Source organism: Ascidiella aspersa, chromosome 1 (genome assembly GCF_963924565.1).
Source record: "Ascidiella aspersa chromosome 1, kaAscAspe10.2, whole genome shotgun sequence".
Lineage (NCBI taxonomy): Eukaryota > Metazoa > Chordata > Ascidiacea > Phlebobranchia > Ascidiidae > Ascidiella > Ascidiella aspersa.
In genome coordinates, this window is record NC_139447.1 from 23,697,738 (window position 1) to 23,719,024 (window position 21,287).

At 35.7% G+C, this 21,287-nt stretch overlaps 3 protein-coding genes across 3 annotated transcripts; 1 reads left to right on the forward strand and 2 right to left on the reverse strand.

The window, feature by feature from the left end:
* Positions 1-414: 414 nt before the first annotated feature.
* Positions 415-2,953, reverse strand: LOC146168376 (uncharacterized). Its single transcript, XM_083388886.1, has one exon. The coding sequence runs from the start codon at positions 2,923-2,925 to the stop codon at positions 484-486; it is 2,442 nt and encodes an 813-aa protein (XP_083245012.1). The 5' UTR covers positions 2,926-2,953; the 3' UTR covers positions 415-483.
* Positions 2,954-7,138: 4,185 nt separating this feature from the next.
* LOC146168377 (SAGA-associated factor 11 homolog 1-like) lies at positions 7,139-9,677 on the reverse strand. Its single transcript, XM_083389271.1, has 4 exons — positions 9,404-9,677; positions 9,167-9,298; positions 8,740-8,867; positions 7,139-8,353 (listed from the first exon to the last, which is right to left on the reverse strand). Exons 1-4 carry the CDS (start codon positions 9,524-9,526, stop codon positions 7,849-7,851), a joined length of 888 nt encoding a protein of 295 aa, XP_083245397.1. The 5' UTR covers positions 9,527-9,677; the 3' UTR covers positions 7,139-7,848.
* Positions 9,678-12,221: 2,544 nt separating this feature from the next.
* LOC146168378 (basigin-like) lies at positions 12,222-16,571 on the forward strand. The gene is made up of 5 exons (XM_083388774.1): positions 12,222-12,551; positions 13,905-14,089; positions 14,224-14,314; positions 14,727-14,840; positions 15,474-16,571. The coding sequence occupies exons 1-5, from the start codon at positions 12,243-12,245 to the stop codon at positions 15,579-15,581; spliced, it is 807 nt and encodes a 268-aa protein (XP_083244900.1). The 5' UTR covers positions 12,222-12,242; the 3' UTR covers positions 15,582-16,571.
* Positions 16,572-21,287: the final 4,716 nt, after the last annotated feature.

Below are 21,287 nucleotides of genomic sequence, written 5' to 3' on the forward strand. Positions count from 1 at the left end.
AATCAAAAAGTAATTAACCATGGGAGTATATAAACACGCGGACAACCAAATTCGACGAAAAAGAAAAAAATACGTTTTGAGCAGCACATCTTTGTTTAATCTGTCGATATTGTGTCACCAAGTTATGCAAACGTTACATCGTATGCGCTGGTCGTATTAGTTAAACTCGGTTTGTATTAATCCCATACCTAATGCATTAGTTGAATTTTGGTACCATTCACTTTGTACCCAATAAGATGGAACCGTTAATTTCCAGGTGCTCAACCCGTTGTTGACGTAATTTTACAAGCAAATGAGACTCCATATTTCTAAACAAAATAACCATCTCCAATAATAATTAGCAGTTGTTTTAAACAAACTTGCTCAACTTAATAACCTTAAAAAAAGACAATACCGAAAGATAGGTTCATTTTTTTATACGTAAAACAGGTAAAAAGTGAACAAATTTAAAACGAAAAAACACATTGGCTACACAGCGTCATTTCATTTTCGTATGGCTACCATCCTGTTCATGTCCCAGAGAAGATTCAAAGACTTCCCCTGTAACACTGGGGCGTTGTTCAACAAGTAGACACTGGATTGAGGTGATATGGGCACTGCACATGCCCTACGAATTGCGTTTTTGGTTTCAATTAACCAGGAGGCGTTCCACTTTTCGTCTTTTTTCTCGTGATAGGCTTGCAGAGGTGAAGCGGCTACCACTTCGTAGCGCCCGGTTTGAAGTCGCCAACACAGGAAGCAGTGAAATTGCTGCAGCACTGTCGACTTGGCTTCAAAGTTGCTATGATAACGAAAGTGGATCTCGCGTAACTTTGTCTTAGATTTTTGGGGAGAAACATTGAGTAAGGCGACGATTAAGATGAGAACAGAACGTGTGCTGGGACAAGTATCGATTATCTGCACTTCATAATCGATCAAGTAACCAAACTTGTATGTTGTATAGCAACGGGTCCGTAAAACATCAAATATAACGTGCTCAACGTCTAAAACCAAGTGCTGACTGTAGGCTACGGCGTTGTCGGCTTTTTCGCACTTGACCGGATTGAGAGGACAGCCGTTTACACCTTCAAACGTAACCGGTCCGTAGAAAAGACTATGGGCAGCAGCAGGTACAGGTTCCTCTAAAGAATTTAACCCATTCATTGGGCCGTAAAGAGTTTCAAAAAATGATACAATGCCATCAGTTCTACGACAGCTACCCGATTTAAGACTTAGTTGCGATGAGGCGTCGCCTGCGCAGTAAATGCTTCCACTACTTTCACTCGCTGAAGGACTGGGAGTTGCAGCATTTAAATCCATTGAGGCATCATCTCGAGAATTTCTGACAGAAGAAAATATTAAAAGCTTTGAAGGGTTGCGGCTGGGAGAAGTAATGCATAGGGGGGCAGCGCTTGCGTTGGAAGCCTGGTTGATCTTTTTTGCAAGGGTTGTATTTTCATTACAACAAGGTTTGTTAAGTTTTCTTCCACAATAAATGCATGTATTTTGAGAATCTGATGTAGAGTTGTTGCTTGCTGTTTGAGACGAAACACTTTTGCTGTTGCTTTGATTAGCACATTTTGTATTACATGACTTCTTTCCATGTATCATGCAACTGGAAGTTGCTGCATAATTGCAACAACAATTTTCATTTTGATATTTCTTTTTTACGTTTAAATCTTTACCAGCAGTACAAATATCAAAAGGAGACACAAATCCATCGTTATCAGCCCCTGTTTCCCTTGGCAGCAAAACAATACTTTTCGGCTCAAAATCATAATAAGGGTCCATATTTGTTTCACGTTTTTCACCTTCCTCCATACTTTCGGGCTGTTGTTTGCACATAGAACATTTGTTTGATACATTGGGATCAGACAATGTAATACATTGTGATGCTGGCGATGAGTCATCTGAGGTGGTGGACAACATAGATCCTGGAGATGGTGAATGCAACGAACTTGTGGTCTGAGAAGTGCTAGGACTGAACATGTCAGGGGAAGATCCAAGTTGAAATGAATTGGAAAATTGAGATGCGAAAGGCTCTTCATCCTCACTGATACTTTGTAAAGTAGCAATATTAGTGTTAATCAGATTTAGTTTTCTGGATAACATTAGCTCAAAATTTTTTTCACTAGACACAATTTGTTCCGTTTCTTGACTTTCAAATGGCTTATCTTCATAGGTTGCTCGTTTTATAGAACTAAGTGGTAAGTTACCAACACCAGTTTTAGGTGGTATCAGTCCTAAGCTAAACACTCCAATAGAGTGTCCCATATTTAAAACTAAAAGATTGTCAATTTTCAGGCCACTTGTGTTGAGAACACCAGACACTGTAGATACTGATGTGTGAACCATATGGCCAACAAAACTATGTTTCAAACAAGGCACGCTCAGTTCGCTATCTTCTACATCACAGTCATCACATGGTTCATGTGGTGGGGCTGCAGCAACAGTTATGTAGCATTTGTCGGTTTCCTTTCCCCACCCATAAACCACAACCTTTGACTTTTCATTTGGCCACTCAACATAAGATAAATGTAGTGAGCTTACAATTTCCTCATTTGCAAACAATCTAACTGTACGACATTTCTTCATATTTGCATGCAGTCTAAACAGCCACCAGTGCAAGCGAAATACATAGCTTGGAAATCCTGTGTGGTTATCAGTTTCCAGGTGCTCAGTGTATGATATGACAAATGTTCCATCCTTGCTGAAACCCAAAAATACATGAGCTTCTTCCAACAAAACACTTTCATTCACTATTTGACGCAAAGAAAATGCCAGTCTTGTTGGAAGAATTGCAAATACACGGCCACTGGCTGTCCCCACACGCTTAACCGGATGCTTTGTTACATAACCAAAAGATTCCCTCCTTCGTAGGTTTCTTATAACTGAACACATTAAAGCATTATTCCTTCTGTCTTCACTGTGAGAAGGTTTCATCATAGGAACACATACCAGTTAGTTGCACAACCTAGGGGGTCTCTAAACACTATAACACACTTTCAGGTTACAGTTCATTAAAGCAATAACAGCACACAAATTTACATGGTGAGAGCATTACACGATCTCATGTCATTTTGAGTTTTACCAGTTACTTGCTTTTTTTAAGATGAATTAGTACTTTTTATAGGCATGATTTTAAATACTATAAGAACAGTGACTGTAATACAAATGATACCTAAAAAAATCCTTAATAAAGGGTCAGCTCTATTAGACAAGACAACTAATACAGTTTAGTCTGGTTGTATTCAGATGATACCTGTTATTAGTTAGACCTATAAAGTCAGGGTTACCAGCTACTAACTAAAAAATAGGCCTGTTGCTACAAAAAAAGAAGCACGCTACTGAAAACTCGGGGGATGCGGGACATTTTTTTGGAGGGCATTCAAGTACAAATATCGGAAAACACAACACTTAATGTTCTCCGCACCAATCTGCACGAAGTGCAGAAAAATCTGTGTTTTTAGTTAAATTAGCAAAACTTTTAATATGAAAGGAAATATGACGCCCATGAGAATAACATTTAACAAACTATTTAGTAAAACATTTTAGTTTGTTGGCACTCTATCAATTTGGTTCGTAGAAAGTAACGCAAAAAAACGATAACCGCAATGCACATTACTTGGGTTAGGGTTAGCGTTTGGGTTGAATGGGTCAAGCATTATTAAAAATGTTAAATATAATAATACTTGACCCAACCAAACCCGACACCCTAACCCAAATTATGTGCGTTTTGGTTATGCGATATTTGTAGACCGTTTTATTTGCGTTATTTTCTACGTACCAAATAGAAAGAGGCCCGTTTGTTTTGTTTTTCAACGTACAATAAGTAGGTTTAGTAATGTGATTTCGCAGGCTGCACGACATACTGCAGGAATTTGCGAGGCTATATATACGGCGCTCTTTCACTATTGTACGTGAAAAGTTATGCAAAAAAATAATAATAATAATACCGCATACCACAACGCATATTGTTAGGGTGCGGGTTAGCGTTTGGTTGAGGGTGGGTCAAGTTATTATTAATAATAAACATAATATTACTTGACCCACCCTCACCCAAACGCTAACCCGCACCCTAACCCAAGCAATAAGCGTTGTGGTATGCGGTATTATTTTGTTTCAATTTTTTTTTTTTTTTAGTAATAAAATAGATAGCGAAAAAAACGAACAAGAAAAACAAATCAAAATAGTGAAGCTCTCAAGCAGCTAACGACCATTTACTTTTGTGTTTTGTCATACTTCCTCTTTTTAAAGCCGAATATCGCTCGGAAGTTCGCACAGAAGATGGCAACAGTAAAAATCGTAACATAGTCGGGACAGTGTCGGCATATTTACATTGATAAATAACATATCGCGCGCATAAAAGGACACAATTCACAAATGTTTTGCACGGTTCGTTTTTGTGCACTCCAAAGAGTAATTGCTCGCGGGAAAAAACACACGATATTCGTAGTTTAGTACTGAACCAAGCACTCACATTTTCCCAGTATAGACACGTAACAGGACACAAATAAAACAAGTGGTACAGGGTTTCCGTGGCCTTTTTGCAAAAAGTACATTGGTTAGATTTGGTTTTACCGAACGAATAAAGGGAGGCATTTGTAACAATTGCGCCCAAGTTAAACTTTATCTCAAAGCTTCTTAGTTTGTTTTCGATTGTTGAATTGTAGAGGTTGCGGTAAATTTTCTCCCATGGCAGATGTGCACTAGCTCCCGCAATTTAAGGTCCAGTGCCATTTTAACTGAGCTTTTGGAGGAAAGAGAATTGTTGTTTGTACTTTTTCGTAAACCGATTTGGTGGAGTTATACTGCTGGATAAATAATTTTAATGTTTGGGTTCTATAAGATCGGGACGTTGTTGCGCTACCCGAATCCCATTCTTCTGGAAGACTCGATATTAGTTTTATGAATTGGACAAAATCTGTGTTGTTAGGTGTAAATTAAATTTATTTACCAATGCGTCATATTGTAGGTACTGGCCGTTTATATTCAATAAATCCTGGTGAAAAATTGCATTGGAATCTATAAGTTATGGCATAAAAAAAACATTTGAGCGGAATTTTACTTTTTTGTTTAGCCAAAGCGGACGGCTGTTTGACTTTGGATCTATAATTTCCAAGAGTTGTTTGCACGCCATTATTGCGCAACGTAACGTTCGCATAGGAAGTATGTATACGCCTTGTGATTGCATTGTTTGTTCCTATGTTCCCATTAAGAAGCGCTTCTAATCTGTTACCTTGGTTAAAGGGGCCTTCGATTTGTTTCCAATCAGCTTCCGCGTTTTCGTCAAGTAGTTTAGAGATCCATTTCGTATGTAAGGCTAACAAGTAATTATCTATATTGATCCCTGGCGTACGCCACGTTCAACGTTAAACGATTTTGATAAAAAGTTGTTGTTAACAATTACGCACGAAGGATTTTGGTAAAAACATTCGATCAATTTAATAATCTTGTCCCCGAACCCGAAAGCAGCTAAGGCTGTATATATGAAGTCTCAGTTTACCGTGTCAAAGGCCTTGAACATGTCTATAGACAGTATCGCGCCAGGTAGCCTATATCGTAATAGTCGGCGCAGTCAATGATATCGAACAAAAGACGAATATTAGTGCCTATGTTTCGTTTTGGAATAAAACCATTTTGCGCAGGCGAGATAATGTCGTTTAGTACCCCTCGGATCCTGGTGTTAACTACTTTTGAAGCAATTTTGTAGTCTACATTCAAAAGCGTTAACGGTATAAAATTTCCCGGTTGAAGATGATCTTTATAAGCTTTTGGAAGTAGAGTTACCACTGCTTCTGACTGAGAAGCTGATAGCCTACCTATATTTACTGTGTCGCCAAGCTGCCATAAAGACGCATTTGATATTGTCCCAAAAGGTGATATAAAACTCTGCTGGAAAACCTTCTAGCCCAGGGGATTTATTTTTACCCATGTTGCAGAGAGCAGTGAATTTGTTCTGCCTTAATTTTTGGGAGATTTAGTGTTTTTAATTTTGAGGCGATTAAGGTTTTGTTCAATAGATCTCCGTTTTGTTTGTAGAGTTGCTTGTAAAAGTCAACTAAACCGTCCAAAATGTTGTTTTGGTCAGTTATTATTTTATCATCTACAAAAAGTCTGTTAATACCCTTTTTTTCGCAATGTCTTTTTTCCAAATTTAAAAAGTATTTTGTATTTTTCTCGCCCTCCTCTGCCCAGCGAGCCCTACTTCGCGTTATGGCGCTTTTAGTTTGGCGCAGCATTAGTTGGTCGTTGTTTTATTTTTTGCATAACTTTTCACGTACATAAGTAAAAGAGCGCCCAGGCAGTTTGTTGCAATGAATATCTGTGTAGTGTCGTCCGCAGTAATAACGTACTAAATATGTCCAGCATTTTCCAACAGAGTGGCCTGTGAGACGCGTTAGTAAAGTAAACCAAAGAGACTTACAAAAAAAATGTTTAAATCTCTTTGAGTAGACCTAGTACCTCAGATCACTTCCGACTGTTTTATAAGGCATGACCACGTGCAATACTTAGATATGGCACGTTTTCTCAAACGTAACAATTCTACTTTCGTTTTACTTGCAGGCAAGAAAATCTCCTCTTTTAAGGTGCTGAAAATATGGTAGCCCTAACAGTGCTCTTCATCCTTTTTTGGTTTGGTGAACCCTTAAAGTCGTTGTGACGAACTCATTTACCCTCTTTGCTTAAAAGGTAAACCGAGGTAAAAAGCGATATGAAAATTAATTATGCATATCACCGTCATGTTAATTAAACCAAGCGGAGCTTCCGAAGTTTTACACACTGTCGGTAAAAGTTCGATTATGGCTGCAGGTTGCTTGCGAGTAGGCTACTGTTGCATGTCATAAAACACCATTTTAATACATTGGTTGAAACCTACATATTTTTTCTAGTATCCTAAATGTCAAATATTAATGATTCAATAAGTTTGTGATGCACCCTTGTACGGTATACCTTTTGTACAGTTGCAACCTATGCACATTTTAGCGCACCGTGCACACCGGTTGAAGAGCACTGGTATAGCATAGTCCCAGGTCCATCCAAAACCTTTTATCCGGCTCTGGATTTACCTAATGGAATCGAAATATGTCAAGTAGGCAAAATAACTGTATAAACAAACAAGAGAATCACTCGTTTTTCTTGTTTTACAAGGCAGTGGTACTGTTGTGTTGAGAAATTGTGACGTTTCACTTCATTACAACTTTCAAAAACGTAACTTGTCGCACCACAAATGAATAAAAATAAAAGAGAAAAGAAAATGGATAAAGACAAACAAATTGGCAAAAAAAAGTAACAACAATATTCCTAATGCACAACACCAATTTTTGCAATTAATTCCTGGAACAACTGAGACACTAATTTTGGTTATTCTACCCTGTGATCTAACAGCGAATTTCGTCAAAATATATTTTATAAACTGCTTTCAATTCGATTAATACGATTTCAGCAAACCAACATGTGTAAATTTAGCTCAAATAACGCCCCAATAATAATTGAATGTATAGAAAATCCTCCACAATGACAATAGAACACAACAAACAATGAAATTCTACACAAAAAACTACAAAAACGAAGTTAACACGAATGCATACAGTGCTCAAGAAAGGGTAGATATGAACAAAAAGAAATAAGCGAAAAAGGTAACTAAAAAGCTTCATGAAACAAAATTTCATTTAGATTTCAACTAAAAAAAGGAAAAAAACATCAGGCATATGCACAATACACTGCCATTTGGGTCGATTATAGCCATGCAACTTGTACAGAACCAACCCTACTTGCATAGAAATGAAAAACAATTGAATAACATTCTTCAAAGACTGTTAATTAATTTTACCACATGGACCAAATATTTTGTGGCGAAATAAATATTTATGATAAACCCATTGTGTGTTGAGCAGGTAAATGACGCTTCTTTGACTTTTTACAATGACTTGTTTTAACGGTCTTCTTAATCTTTTTTACATTGCTAGATGCAGCACTAACAGTTGATGGAGATTTTGATGACCTGGAACTTTCCTGTCCAGTTAGAGTTGCATTGATGTGTTGTTGCCAAAGGGTAACTGTCTGGTTAATATTTTCACTACGAGTTGTGATTTGTTCAGAACCTTGGCGTGTGGTTGTAGGTAAAACCATAACATTATCATTTGCATCATGAATATCACTTTTTGACTCTGTGTGGCTAAGTTTAGGTGAATTTGATGAAGTTTTTGAACGTGCTATTAATGATTTGGAGGTACGTGGTGAGCCATTACAACGCTCTGTTTTTCTTTTTTTTGTTTTTCGTGTTGAAGTTGTTTCACAAGCTAACCAATCAACATCATTTATGTCATCTGGATCATCTTCACCCAGAGCATCATTCATGGAGGAAAATTTCCTATAAGAAAAAGTGTATTTAAAATCAATCAGTAACGCATTTAATTATCCTTACGATATATTTTACTGCAGGCTGATTATTGCTTTAAATTTTTTTAATTTAAGAATAATTGTTAGTTTCTAGGTTAAATTACTTGGTCGCCATATTTGTCAAAAGAGAACTAAAATGATAGGCACTCTTAGAAGCCATCGATAATTAATTTAAAGTTCTTACTTTCCAATGGAAATAAGACCTGTAATCGTGCAAATTGTTCTTAATTTGAAAATACTTAAATTATAGTTAGTTTATATTTGAATACTCGGTTTTAGGGCTATTATTTAATATTAAGTAAATACGATATCTTAACTGATATTTTGTTACAAGCATCAATGTAAACATTCACTTACCCGCTGTTAGCGATCCTTTGAGAAGCAATTCGGCTTGAATTTCTACCCATTCCCATACACTTTTCCAAATGTGGGGCAAAGCGACTTGCTGCCATGTTTCGATTACAATTTGGGCACAAACATTCAACCTGTGAGCATTGACACATTCAATTTAAGTTTTGGAGCAAAAAGGCTTGTTTAAGATTAACCAATGTATATTATTCAAATAACAGTGGTACTAACTCAAGAAAATATAATGTACCAATTAACATCAACGATTGAGTAGATTAAGTAACCAAAAATCGTTAAAACTTCAGGGGCATTAAAAGATTTTGTGTTCTTTAGAAAATATAATTATTATTATTTATCATTGTAGAAAAACCAAGGTAATATTTCTTTACATATGTGCAAGATTATAGCAAAGTCATGCAAAATTTAAAGTTTTTACTGTTTTTTTGGAGCCACTGATGGGCTGTCCAAAAATATCAAGTCCCTTTTCCACAACAATTTTATATTTGTCTTCGTCTTCAGAAAGATTGTCATCTAGAAATAAAGTCCCTTTTGTAAAGGAACGATGGGCCTGTATAAAAACAGGTTTCACAGTTAGTACTTTAAAATAATAGTGACAAACTAGAAAAATGAAAAAAAAAAAACCTCGGTACAACTGGATATTCAAGTGATTTACCTCATAAGCTACACCAAGTACAGCCTCGTCGATCATTTCATTTAGAAAGTGGTCAGCATACATTTGCAAGTCAGCCATTTTACATTGTTTATTTGAAAGGCGCAAGTGCACCTGCAAAAACATGGACAGGCGCCTTAAGGCCACGTGACTACAGAAAGTGCTTAAAATGGTAACGTCTCAAATTTATGCTGTCTAAAGCTACACCAAACCGAACACAAACGATTAGGATACAAAGTGGCATTACTTATATGATGCCACGCCTTTGTTATTTCATTGTAAAAAAATGCTACGTGGGAAACTTTGCAACCTTGCAGTATAGCCCACAAGATGATCAGTTGTGCTTTTACATCTTTCCTTTTTGAATGCACCGTCTTTACAAAGTAAACGCGGTTTATAAACAACAAACCAAGATCAAACATTTCCTTCGATCTAAGCTTGCTTCAGCGACCCTTCGAGTGAGGTCATAATCGAGCGTCACACTTCACTGCACCGGTTCTTCTTTGTGACTGATTGTTTTGCAATCGTCAGCCGCTTTGCTGACACCAAACACTGGACAGCTGTCTGTTGTCCTTTGCACTTTCAAAGAGTGGTACAAGCGAAACAAAAAAGTCGCTTTACTGGTTTGTTTAAAAGCTGTTTTTATTTTATTTTTTTAATATTTGCATTTGCGGGCCAGTGCATATACTATTTTAACCAAAATATCGATTTTGGGCATATAGCCGCGGTGCCGGTGCATATATTGGGCGCTCTTTCACTATTGTACGTGAAAAGTTATGCAAAAAAAAAATAATAATACCGCTTACCACAACGCATATTGTTTGGGTTAGGGTGCGGGTTGGCGTTTGGGTGAAGGTGGGTCAAGTCATATTATGTTTATTATTAATAATAACTTGACCCACCGTCAACCAAACGCTAACCCAAACAATATGCGTTGTGGTATGCGGCATTTGAAGAAAATTTTTTTTTATTAATTTTTACGTACAATAGTGAAAGAGCGCCATATATTGTATGCCCTTTTGTAAACCGTTGTTGTCATTTTACCTTAATACTGTTATTGTTTTCTACTGATCGATATTACAATTTTGTAACTGTGTAGAAGCAGAAAGATGAGAAAATGTAAAATAAAACGAAGCAAATCGACCTTTTTAACTTTAAAACTTGTTTTTCCTATTTTGTTTGTTTTATACAGATGTGTTGTGTAACGTATCGTATTAATACTTCTGGACATAATATATTAGCATAAATTATTTGTTTGTCTCTTGAAACACTGCACAATGTTTTGATTTGGTGTTGGCTTTGTATTACCAATAGGCCTGGCCCCATCATCTGCATTCTATAACTTTGACCCACCGAAGATGCTTGTCAAAACTTTCAACCAAAATTTATTAAGAAAAATCTGCACTACTAACACCTAAAGAGGTTTGCAATATTATAGGCATGTCTTGAAAGTTTGGCAGATCTTAACTGGGTGCACTAAAGGTCCTAATGGAACCCACCAGTGTAACATACTAGAAAAATATGGGTGATGTTTAAATTTTGGCGGGTTTAGATTTAATCTGTGAAAAAAAACTTGCAGGTGCACTCATAATACTTGTCACATATCTGGTAGAATGGTACGCCAAATGACATTCATTTTTAAAAAGCTATTTACCTTTTAACAAACTAGTAGTTAAAATGGATAATCAATATTGATGAAATTTATACCCGAGCAAGTTGGGTAAATAGCCATGAAGGACTTCTTTTACCATTTTACCAGGATAAAAAGTTTAGGGATAATGCATGGAAACCGATCACTGGATTGTAAGTCTCTTAGGAAATGTTTGGACTCATAGGAACTTGTAAATAAATATTTCACAAGCCTTGTTTGTGGAGAGAAATTAAAAAAATATATAGATGGGTGTTTTTGTGACATTAATAGAACACTTTCGTACACAGCATTTCGGGAATTTAATCCAGAAAAAAAAAACATTTAAAGACAGTCTGTATTTCATGGCACTTGTGCCAAATTTCCAGATTTAGGATTTTGATGGTAACATGCCAGCCATTAGGTGTACTATTTATTAAATCGAGTGTGGAATTCGATTATTTAAAAAAAGGCCTCTGGGATGCGCATACCCAGGTTTTTTTAAGGTTTGGTTTGGGTGACCGCTAAGTAGTTTTGATAGGCCGCAAGTGTTTCATTAAAATACCAAAAAAGTTTGAAGTCCAAAATTTGGGAAACCGCTGGAGAAATTTGGGGGACCGTTTCGGTCCCCCAAAACACCTTAAACAAAAACTGCGCATATCACATATTGCAGAATTTGCTATTAATAATTTAAAGGCTAAATTATTTTTAACTCCTATGAATTAATATTTAAGCTGTGGCCTTAAATTAAACTTTTTAAGCTGTGGCCTTAAATTAAACTTTTTAAGCTGTTGCCTTAAATTAAAGTGCTTTGGAACTGTTTTTTTTTTACCTCACAGTTTACTGTTTTGGCAATAAATAATACAGTATAATGTAATATTTTAATGAGCAGAACAAAAACATTATATCTACATTTATTTGATATATATATATATATATATGTATATACTCAATAGAATTTAACAACTTGCCTGAATAAACCTATTCTGCAAGCTGATACAATTTATCATTAGGATTGTACTACCCTATCAAGCTTGTGACATGTTTATTTATTCTGAAGCTAAAACGCATTCGAAAAACTGCTTATGTCACCAATATTAGTTTAGTATTTATTATAATACAGTGTGCAAAGTAACAAAGATGATAAAAAATTGCACCATTTTTAACATCCATTCATTTTAATTTTTCAGTTTATAGTAGCACACCTGTTTACCAATGGCAAAACTTATTGTTGTAATCTTTTGTTCTTTTGTGATTGCAAAAGCAACAACAGTTGTAAAATTGAATGCAAAAACAAGTGAGGCAAACCCATCTACAGTGTCATGTGAAATGAAACAAATAAACTCAACTTCTGGAATATCTTGGAATTATACTGATCCAGATAGCAATGTTAGAGTCCTTGGAATTGGCGAGGTTATGTTGAATATCACTGCCCTGTCTGGCGTAGGAACGTACAGTTGCATTTCCGACAATGCAGTTATCAATAGTGTTGATGTTGTATACATAGCAAACCCTACTATACAGGTATTAAACATTTTCTTGCATCATGTAAGATTTTTTTTATTGTACTAATCTTTTCACAGTAGCAGTACACCACGAATAACATATTAACTAAATAGTTACACTGTTTATTGTTGCAGTTTCTTGGTGAAACACTACTGTTTTAACAAGCTTTGACTCTTTGTATTGTGCTGTTTTCTTTTAAAAATGTTTTTGCTTGACTAACTAAAACTAAGGCTTTCAGCAACAGTAGGGTTGTAAATGGAATTGTTTGCAATGAGAGCTTAATTTAAATGGCCATTGTCTTTTAGACTGTGCCTCAGTGTAAATATTTTATTGTTTAAGATTAAAGTATATGTCAAGAGTAATTGACAAAGTAAGACATAGGTACAGATTGACAGGGGTAAAACTAGGAGAGTTGGTTTTACTGCATGGCTTTCTACTTTACTGTGTAAGCCAAATACCAATCAAAATTAGACAGGGTTGCTATATGTGGCATTGTAAAAAAATATTAACTTGTTACAACTAACTTTGTTACAACTAGCATAAAAATGAATAAAACTAATATATTTTATATATTTTATATTTCAAATGGAGGTGAATTAAAAAAAAGATATTTGTACCTAGGCTATTTAAATATTTTAGAAATATGTATATACATTATACAATATATGTATTTTTCAATAAATCTAGTTTTTTTAAAATGGTCTGTTGCCCACTCTAAAGGACCGTTACGGCTGAAATGTATTTATTGCTTTTAAAAAATAAGGAACTGTTTCAGTGCTCCATTAAGTGCTGCACTTCAAAGAGTTATGATTTGAACTAGGAGACCAGTTAGCTGTACTCACACAAGTCTGACCAATCACTAAAAAGAATCTAAATTTTTTCATTATGATTTCTTGCTGTAACCAGTTTTTTTTACCTTTGCTGAATCGTATACCAGCAATTCAACATTTGTTGTATGTCGAACTGGTAATATAATTAAAGGTTTCTTGGTGTTTTATATCTCTAATTTATTATCACTTGGTACCAGGCTAAAGTCTTTTTTATCATGAACCTTTACAAACCTGGTGTGATCTTATATGGTTTTCTGATAAAACACCAAACTTAACCATTAGTTTGAAAATGAATCTGACAATTTGACACTTAGTTATGATAGCAAATACCGAACCCATTTTCTCTATTGACACTTAAAAATATACCTGTGTATGCAGAGTGTTATTTAATATTTTGTAATAATATATCCAGGTAGTGAGCTAGCTGCATGTTAAACTGTCAGAAATTAACTGCTGCAGTACCATGTACTAATTTTGGTTCCTAACTGTTCCTCCATTTTTTTTAATTTTTTACTAGTACATTAAACATTCGTTGTTGTAGAATACAAGAAAATCGGTTACATTTAATGATGGTGACAAAAAGCGAAAGTTGACATGCACCAGTAAGGGTTCCTATCCTACGGTCACTTTTGAATGGAGTCGTCGGGGTGAAAGTGAAAATGAGGCCTCTATTATCATTACTGATAAAACAGATCCAAATATTAACATTACTTTTTCTGGAAACAAGTATGTTAATATTTTAATCCTTTTTTTATATCTAATAAAATTAATATACCTAAAAACACTTTATGGTATATATGTGCTTTATTTCTTTTTAGGGTATTTATAAATATATATGTTGTGTATATTATTTTCCACAGTTCAACCATGCTGTTTCATAACCTCACCTATAGCATGCAAGCATATTATGCATGTGAGGTAAAAAATATAGCTGGAAATTCAACTGTTGAGGTAAAATAAACATTTTTATATTGGAGTTGTCTCTATACTACTAAACTATTAACAGAGATCTAAATATGTTGTAATAGGTTAATATGTATAATATTGTTTAATGATATTCGTTCAATAACTATAAACCATTAGAACATCCTAAGTAGTGGTTATGTTATGTTACTGTCTGTTAATTTGCTGTTTAGTATTACAGTTTCATGATGTATATGCATATGTGTAGTACTCCTACATACTGTAGCAAATTATAAAATGTTTGTTTTCTAAATTCCTGTCTTAGTTTAGAAAACTATTATCTCAAAATTCATAGCATATTTTAACGACCAGTTCATTTTAGCCTACCATGGTTGACCTGATATGAAAATAAATGTATGCTTGTCTGGCAGACAAATGACTTGTTGTTTGTTAAACACAGGTTTTGGTCCGTGTGAAGGACAGACTGGCAGCCCTCTGGCCATTCTTGGGCATTGTTGCTGAAGTTGTTATTTTAATTACTATTATCCTGTTATATGAGAAGCACAGCAAAAAGGTAAAAAAACATTTATAACAACAATATCACAGGGTTTTCTAAATTGCTATACAATACCACCTATTATGTGTCCAATTTCTCTTGCACTACAAATTAGTGTTGACTGTTGTATTTGAAAAGGTATCACAAAATTACAAATAATCACCCTAAACTACTGATATAAAATCCTATTGTATTTGTATTGATTTATTTTTTATTTGTTGTTAATTTCAACCACAGTAAATATTAAATTTTGAAACTAGATTAAAAAAAACTACTTTTGTGGCAAAGGTAATTGCTGCAAAATGACTTAACCATGATATAAGACCACCAAAATCATATTTGCTATATAGCATTACCAGGTAAATTACTCCCAATATGTCAGACATCCCAGCAAATAGTTGTTAACAGAAAGTTTAAAAGATATTGGCCTAGTTGTAGTGGTAAGTACATAGAAATTCCATGGTAATGTAATTCGGTGACAATGTCATGTTGCAATATTTGCACAGTAGTGCGGTTAAACCCACATGTACCCAGGTGTACAAAGTATTATAGTAGAACTTCAGTATTAGCATTTGGTGTAATTCAAATCGTTTTAATATCTCACATGACTGTGTTTTTCTCACTATGCTAGTAAATCGTTTATTACTACAGACAACGTTGGTTGAAGTGGACATGGCAAATGAAGATGAAAAGCCACTTAATCGCAGAGATGATGGAATGGAGATGCGCAATCGTCAGCCTAACAACAATTACAAATAAAACTGTATCCCCAATTCACTGTTAATCATGTTTTTTTTGTGAAATAAAACTAGCCCACTTGGTATCAGATTTTTGAAATGCATATTTCTCCTAATGTCTCATATTTTTTTTAAATTTGTTTTTCCTTTTTTTAATTTTATCTTCAATAAGAATACATACAAATATAAAGATTTTAGTTATATTTTACCACGTTTTCTGCTATGAAATACTGGCTTATAAATTTAAAGATTGTGCGTGTTTTTTATGAGAGCGATTCATTGTAAAACAAAAATAAAGTGTAGTTATCAAATATATTTCGGTGCAATGGTTAACTGTAAACTACAATGTGTATTTTTCTTAGCCATGAATCCGTGTTTAGCTATCTAATTGCAATTACATTAAATCGATATACGTTATTTAGCGTTATGTACGTTAGAATTTTTAAAGCAAGTTTTAATGAAAGCGTGTCGTACATGTATTACTAACCTTTTGATTTTAATTTCTTGTGTATTTTAATGTTGTTGTATACATGGACGCCCAATAAGCACACCACTCCATCAAATTTTAGTTTACAGCAGATGCTCTTAATTTGTTAAAGCATGCAGAATGGTTATATTGGTTTATGATTCCAAGTTACTTTTTCTTATGCCTTACTGCAAGCTTTTTTTGATTACTTTAAGCACGCAAAATTGTCCAGTATGTGTTTTTAGGAAATACATGTATCGTGTTTTCTTTATGTTTTGGAAGATGCATTTAAAACCCTATTTAAATTTACGATAACATTTTTGCGCGAAACATTTAATGTTAACAGTTTATACTAAGTAAAGTTATTGCGATCTACCTAGAGCTAATTGAGAAACATTTTACAGAAAAAGTCGTAATTATATTTTTCTTGTTTACGCTACCCGTAGTGCGATGTTGCTCGCAATGTGCTTTGTATTTGTATCAGCCCGCGCTAATTTCATGTTATAGGTTGGTACAAAATATTTTAAAATAAAATGAAAAAACGGACGCGATTCCAGTATTTGCGAACCCAAATGAAAAATGCTGTTTAATACTTAAACCCGTAATAATGGACACGCGACACGCGACATTGGTAAACATAGCACCGGATTAACCAAGAACAAATTTATGTTTTGCCGCTTACAAATAAATGACTAAAAAAGCCACAACAAATAAAGCTGTTTGTTTGGTAAGAAATCAATGGCTATTTTAACCCATATAAGAGAATCGCTAAGTATTTTTTATTGATCCTTGGTAATGGTATTCAGGCGCTTTGCTCACTCTCTAAAATCAATAATTTTTGAAGTCTTTTTACCAGGGCTGTACAGTCGGAGTCGGTTTGTTTGCTTGAGTTGGACTCGAGTAAGACTACCCGAGGCCAACGTGGGCATGCGCACTGCGCAGTACTAAATTTTTGTCGGAACAGCACATGGTGGATAACAGTGCATTGTGAGCGGATGAGTTATATTACACCCCTATAAGTGGTTTGCTGAATATGAACTGTTTTGACTCTCTACGACAGGAATTTTTATACGCCCTCAATGACATAATTTATTTACCGCGCCATCTATGCGAATTATATGTTTCAAAGCCACAATCAACATTATGCAGATAGGGTTTTCTGATAAATAAAAACATTGCACAGATAGTTCAAAGAAGCGCTTAAATATGAAACCTGCCAATTATGCGAAAGTTGTTTGATATCTTGTCCCAATATGGCTTGAACAAAAGCGCTTCGATCTACATTGCGACGTAACTGGCGTTCGATTCTAAAAATTCTGGATTGTTGACAATAAGGCGAATTTCAAAACAAAGCGCTCACATTAAACGGATATACGTCACATCACATACAGCTCTGACGCATAAAAATTGGTGTAACAAGGCATTCGTTGCAAACTCTAGCAAGAGATATCGGCAATCGGATTTAAACAAAAACTTTCATGACGCAACATTAAGGCGATAAAACAAAGAATTAATTTGATGTGCTGACGTGCTGCGACAATTGAAGTACTACATGCCGCAGCACCCGGGTGTCATTTTTAACGTTCAAGGATACCGAAAGATATTTCAAATTCTTCGAGATTCCAATTTTTGCTCTATGGCAGGGATCGGCAACCTACGGCCCGCCAATGTAATTCATCCGGTCCAATGCCTATTTGACAAACTAGACAAGAGTTCATTTCAAATAACCTATTTTTTTAACTACGTAAGTGCGAAAAAAATTATAATGATCTTTCGACGTCCGGTTCGTTTACGTTTTGTTGTTGTCTTTAGAACTGCGCTTCAGATCAACGCTTCTTTACCGTTGCGTCGTACGTGGAAGGCTTCCAACATTTTTTTATTTCTGCAATGTACTAAAACGTGCAAGAAGTAATGCCGGTATACCAAAAAAAACGCGCTCGCCCGCCTGATTCACAGTTGTTCTAACCCTTTAATAATACAATTCTTAGTTAAAAATTTGTGCGGCCCGCAGAGACCTTCTGTGTTTGGTTTTGGCCCGCGACTAGAAAAAGTTGCCGACTCCTTCTCTATTGGTAAGCTTCTTGATACATTATTTTGTGTACGATAAAAGTGCCAATAATTGAAAAAGGTTTTGTCAACCTTGTAGCACAGTTAATGTGCTGTTTCAATTTCGTTTATTAAAACGTTAAAGTAACCATTAACCAAAATACAACCGAGGCGCAATGTAGCTTAAACTTTGACGCGCTACATTCGTAATTTTTAAGTGAAATTGGTGCAGCCACAAGTCTGTATGGTCAATATATCTATGTGTGTAAGCGCTTAATGTGCAAATGTCGTTCTAACCTATAAATTGTGTGAGCTAAAATCAGAACAGCACGCTTTCGAAGAATAATTGAATTATAACTTCACAAATTTCTCACTAAACAAAAATCCTGTGTCCGACCTTGTCATACCATATATAAAATTAGACTAGGAACAGTCCCGCACTGCTTATTGTAATTTGGCAAAAAAAAACAATACGAGTAAGGTTTTGTGCTCTAACATCCAACCGACCACGTTTCGATACCTACTATAATATTTACTTTTCGATACCTATGCTATAATGTTTTGTAGTAACTGATTTGAAGCGTCCCGGTGTTGTGTTTCAAACATTTGTTTTTACGCCCCCTCGATTGATGTTGTATGTACGAACAGGATGCAACAGGAAATGGTGCTATATGGTGTTTTATGACTAGTTCCCGCACGAGCCTGCGCATAGTCAGTTGTAGAGCGACTATCCCGGTATGCTCGGAGGTCATGAGTTCGAACCTCACCGAAGGAGATTCCAATACAATCCTGCTAAAAAGCTAACTGATTTCGGTAAGCCTCTCGGTAGGCATATTGGGTACTGTATATGGGTGTCGTTATCGTTAATCAGTACGACTTCAGAATACACATTGTCATTGTATATGTAAAACGTCTGTATTTATATTTACACTGTTCAATTAGGCATAGTACAGATAAGGACCGATGACCCCCGATCGTCCCATACCCTCTACCCACAGTCGGGCATTATTTTGGCAATTTAGGCCTTCTTCTAATGAATTTAGGCCTTATTTCGATCAATTTGGGCCTTATTTCGATCAATTTGGGCCTTGTTCCGATGAATTTATGCCTTATTCCGACAGATTTAGGTCTTATTCAGACGATTTTGATCTTATGCTGTTCTGGATATTACTGCGTATTTGACTGTATGTCGTTGTTCTTAATATTATGGTTTTATAGGTTTTTCTACTTAAGTTATTGTTGCTTTTTTGGTTTTATTGTGTGTTCCCATTTCAACTCTCAATACGGTACTCAATAAGACTTGATTTTAGCATCCCTGGCTTAGATATAATTACTATTTTAAAAATGCATCCTGTGCATTTTTAATCACGTCATAACTTGCAGCTCTAATTATAATTTTACCAATAAAATAGAACCAACAACTCAAGAATTTCCATAAACATGTGATACTGTCACGCCAAAATTGGTCCAGCCGGATCGATTTTGGTCGTAATCAAGCGCCAAAACTGGCCCGGTCGTATCGATTTTGGCGTTGGAACTTTAGCGAAGAGTGATGTGTAGTTAGGGGTAAGAAGAGCGGGCTCTGTAGACGAGAGCCGACGGCTGCCTTAGTCCCTTACAAGTTATTAATCTGACTCCAGAGGCACAGGCCGCTAGAATACCGAAAATACGAAGCGTTCAAAGCGCACGATTCGGCGTTAGTCATGTTTGCAAGTAATGTAGAATTAGGCAATATCCAGTAATATTGCAGTTAAATGCTACAGAATCCCCCTTCCAATGAACAAGTCAGACGTAGGAAGGGTTGTTCATTAATGGAAAAAAAAGAGATCTGAAAGATTGATATTAGGATATGGTTTGGGTGCGTGTCAAAAACTTTAAGACACAAAGAGACATAGCATGCGAAAAATTGCGAGCGAAACACACATGTGGCGTTATAACAATATACAACTCAACAGATCAACGTTTTATGGGTGTTTTTATATTTTTTTTTTAGGCGAGTTTTTAAAATATTTTTCTCTGCGATTAATTGTGCACACTAAAGATTTAAAATACAATACAGAAAGCAATAAATAATCGGCTGTGGATTCTATGACCACAGAAACTTAAATGGACAGCTAATGGCTGTCTGTTTTGTAAGTAATGAATTCTTGGTTTCTCGAACCCTTTATGACACAAATAAAGTTATGACGTACATTGATGAAATGCGATACATCGAATAAGATACATGGCGATAAATTTCATGCACAATTCGGTAAACTTAGCATTTGGCTTTAAAGTGATTTATCAAACGTATAAATTGGGCCTCTGTGTCTGCTGCGGACCGTGGTGTGTTAGAAGGGGGTATGGTAGGGTTTTGGATTCGTTAGAGGCAAGGAGGCGTATAAATGCGTCGTCTAGCAAATTTGCGTAGTTGAATGCTCCCCAGGATAAAAGGATCTTCATAGTTAGCAGGCTATCTCTGGTTGCTTAAGATTTCTTCAGTAAATCGATGTGATTCGTCAATAGAATTCACTTTACTGAAGCCGGTTGGACGGAAGCAAAGACGTGGCATCACGTATTCTTGTGCTGTGAAGTTCAACGCAGTGTTTGATGAAGTGCGTTCAGAGTTGCACTTAAGATTGAGATCATATTCGATCACAATGAGCGGTAGGAAAGCTGTTCTCGTGACAAGCTGGCTCCGATGCGTAGTTGACCTGTGAGGACGCCTGGAATCTTTTAAAGTTGGGGAGCATGTTGATGCAAAGAAACCTTCGATATTGCACAAGGACCTCCATATGTTTTGCCACCAAACTGGATGTTTGTATGACAATGGTCTGGATTCAACAAAGATATAGGGTAAAAAGGTGAAGGGTCAAGTTTGTACGGTGCAGCCGAGATTCGAACTCGGTTCGCGAACAATATATGAGCTATACAGCTTAAAAGTGGTCCCGTTCCCACAGCGCACAATGATATAAAATCGTGAGAACAGGAAATGCCTTAGTGGCGCTGCGGGCGAGCGTTCTAAAATACACTGTGTGAAACGTAATATCGGGACACGATATAACAACCTTTTCAACACAATTTATGAGAACACAAAATTGTCCCATACTGGTATCCGAAAAGTATATACCGATTTGTTCCATTGCTTTATAGCATTGGCGGTGAAATTTAAACGGTTTAAACATTGTCTTTATAGCGTCAAACGACTTAAATGTCTTACTGGGGTGTTGGGGTGTT

Excerpts from the sequence above, each read along its gene's own strand:
- LOC146168378 (XM_083388774.1), top strand. The coding sequence starts at position 12,243 with ATGGCAAAACTTATTGTTGTAATCTTTTGTTCTTTTGTGATTGCAAAA. Across the intron at positions 14,315-14,726 it reads CTGGAAATTCAACTGTTGAG|GTTTTGGTCCGTGTGAAGGA; the intron begins GTAAAATAAACA and ends TGTTAAACACAG. Across the intron at positions 14,841-15,473 it reads ATGAGAAGCACAGCAAAAAG|ACAACGTTGGTTGAAGTGGA; the intron begins GTAAAAAAACAT and ends TTATTACTACAG.
- LOC146168377 (XM_083389271.1), bottom strand. The coding sequence starts at position 9,526 with ATGTTTTTGCAGGTGCACTTGCGCCTTTCAAATAAACAATGTAAAATG. Across the intron at positions 9,299-9,403 it reads TACTTGGTGTAGCTTATGAG|GCCCATCGTTCCTTTACAAA; the intron begins GTAAATCACTTG and ends GTTTTTATACAG. Across the intron at positions 8,868-9,166 it reads TCAGTGGCTCCAAAAAAACA|GTTGAATGTTTGTGCCCAAA; the intron begins GTAAAAACTTTA and ends CAATGCTCACAG.
- LOC146168376 (XM_083388886.1), bottom strand. The coding sequence starts at position 2,925 with ATGATGAAACCTTCTCACAGTGAAGACAGAAGGAATAATGCTTTAATG.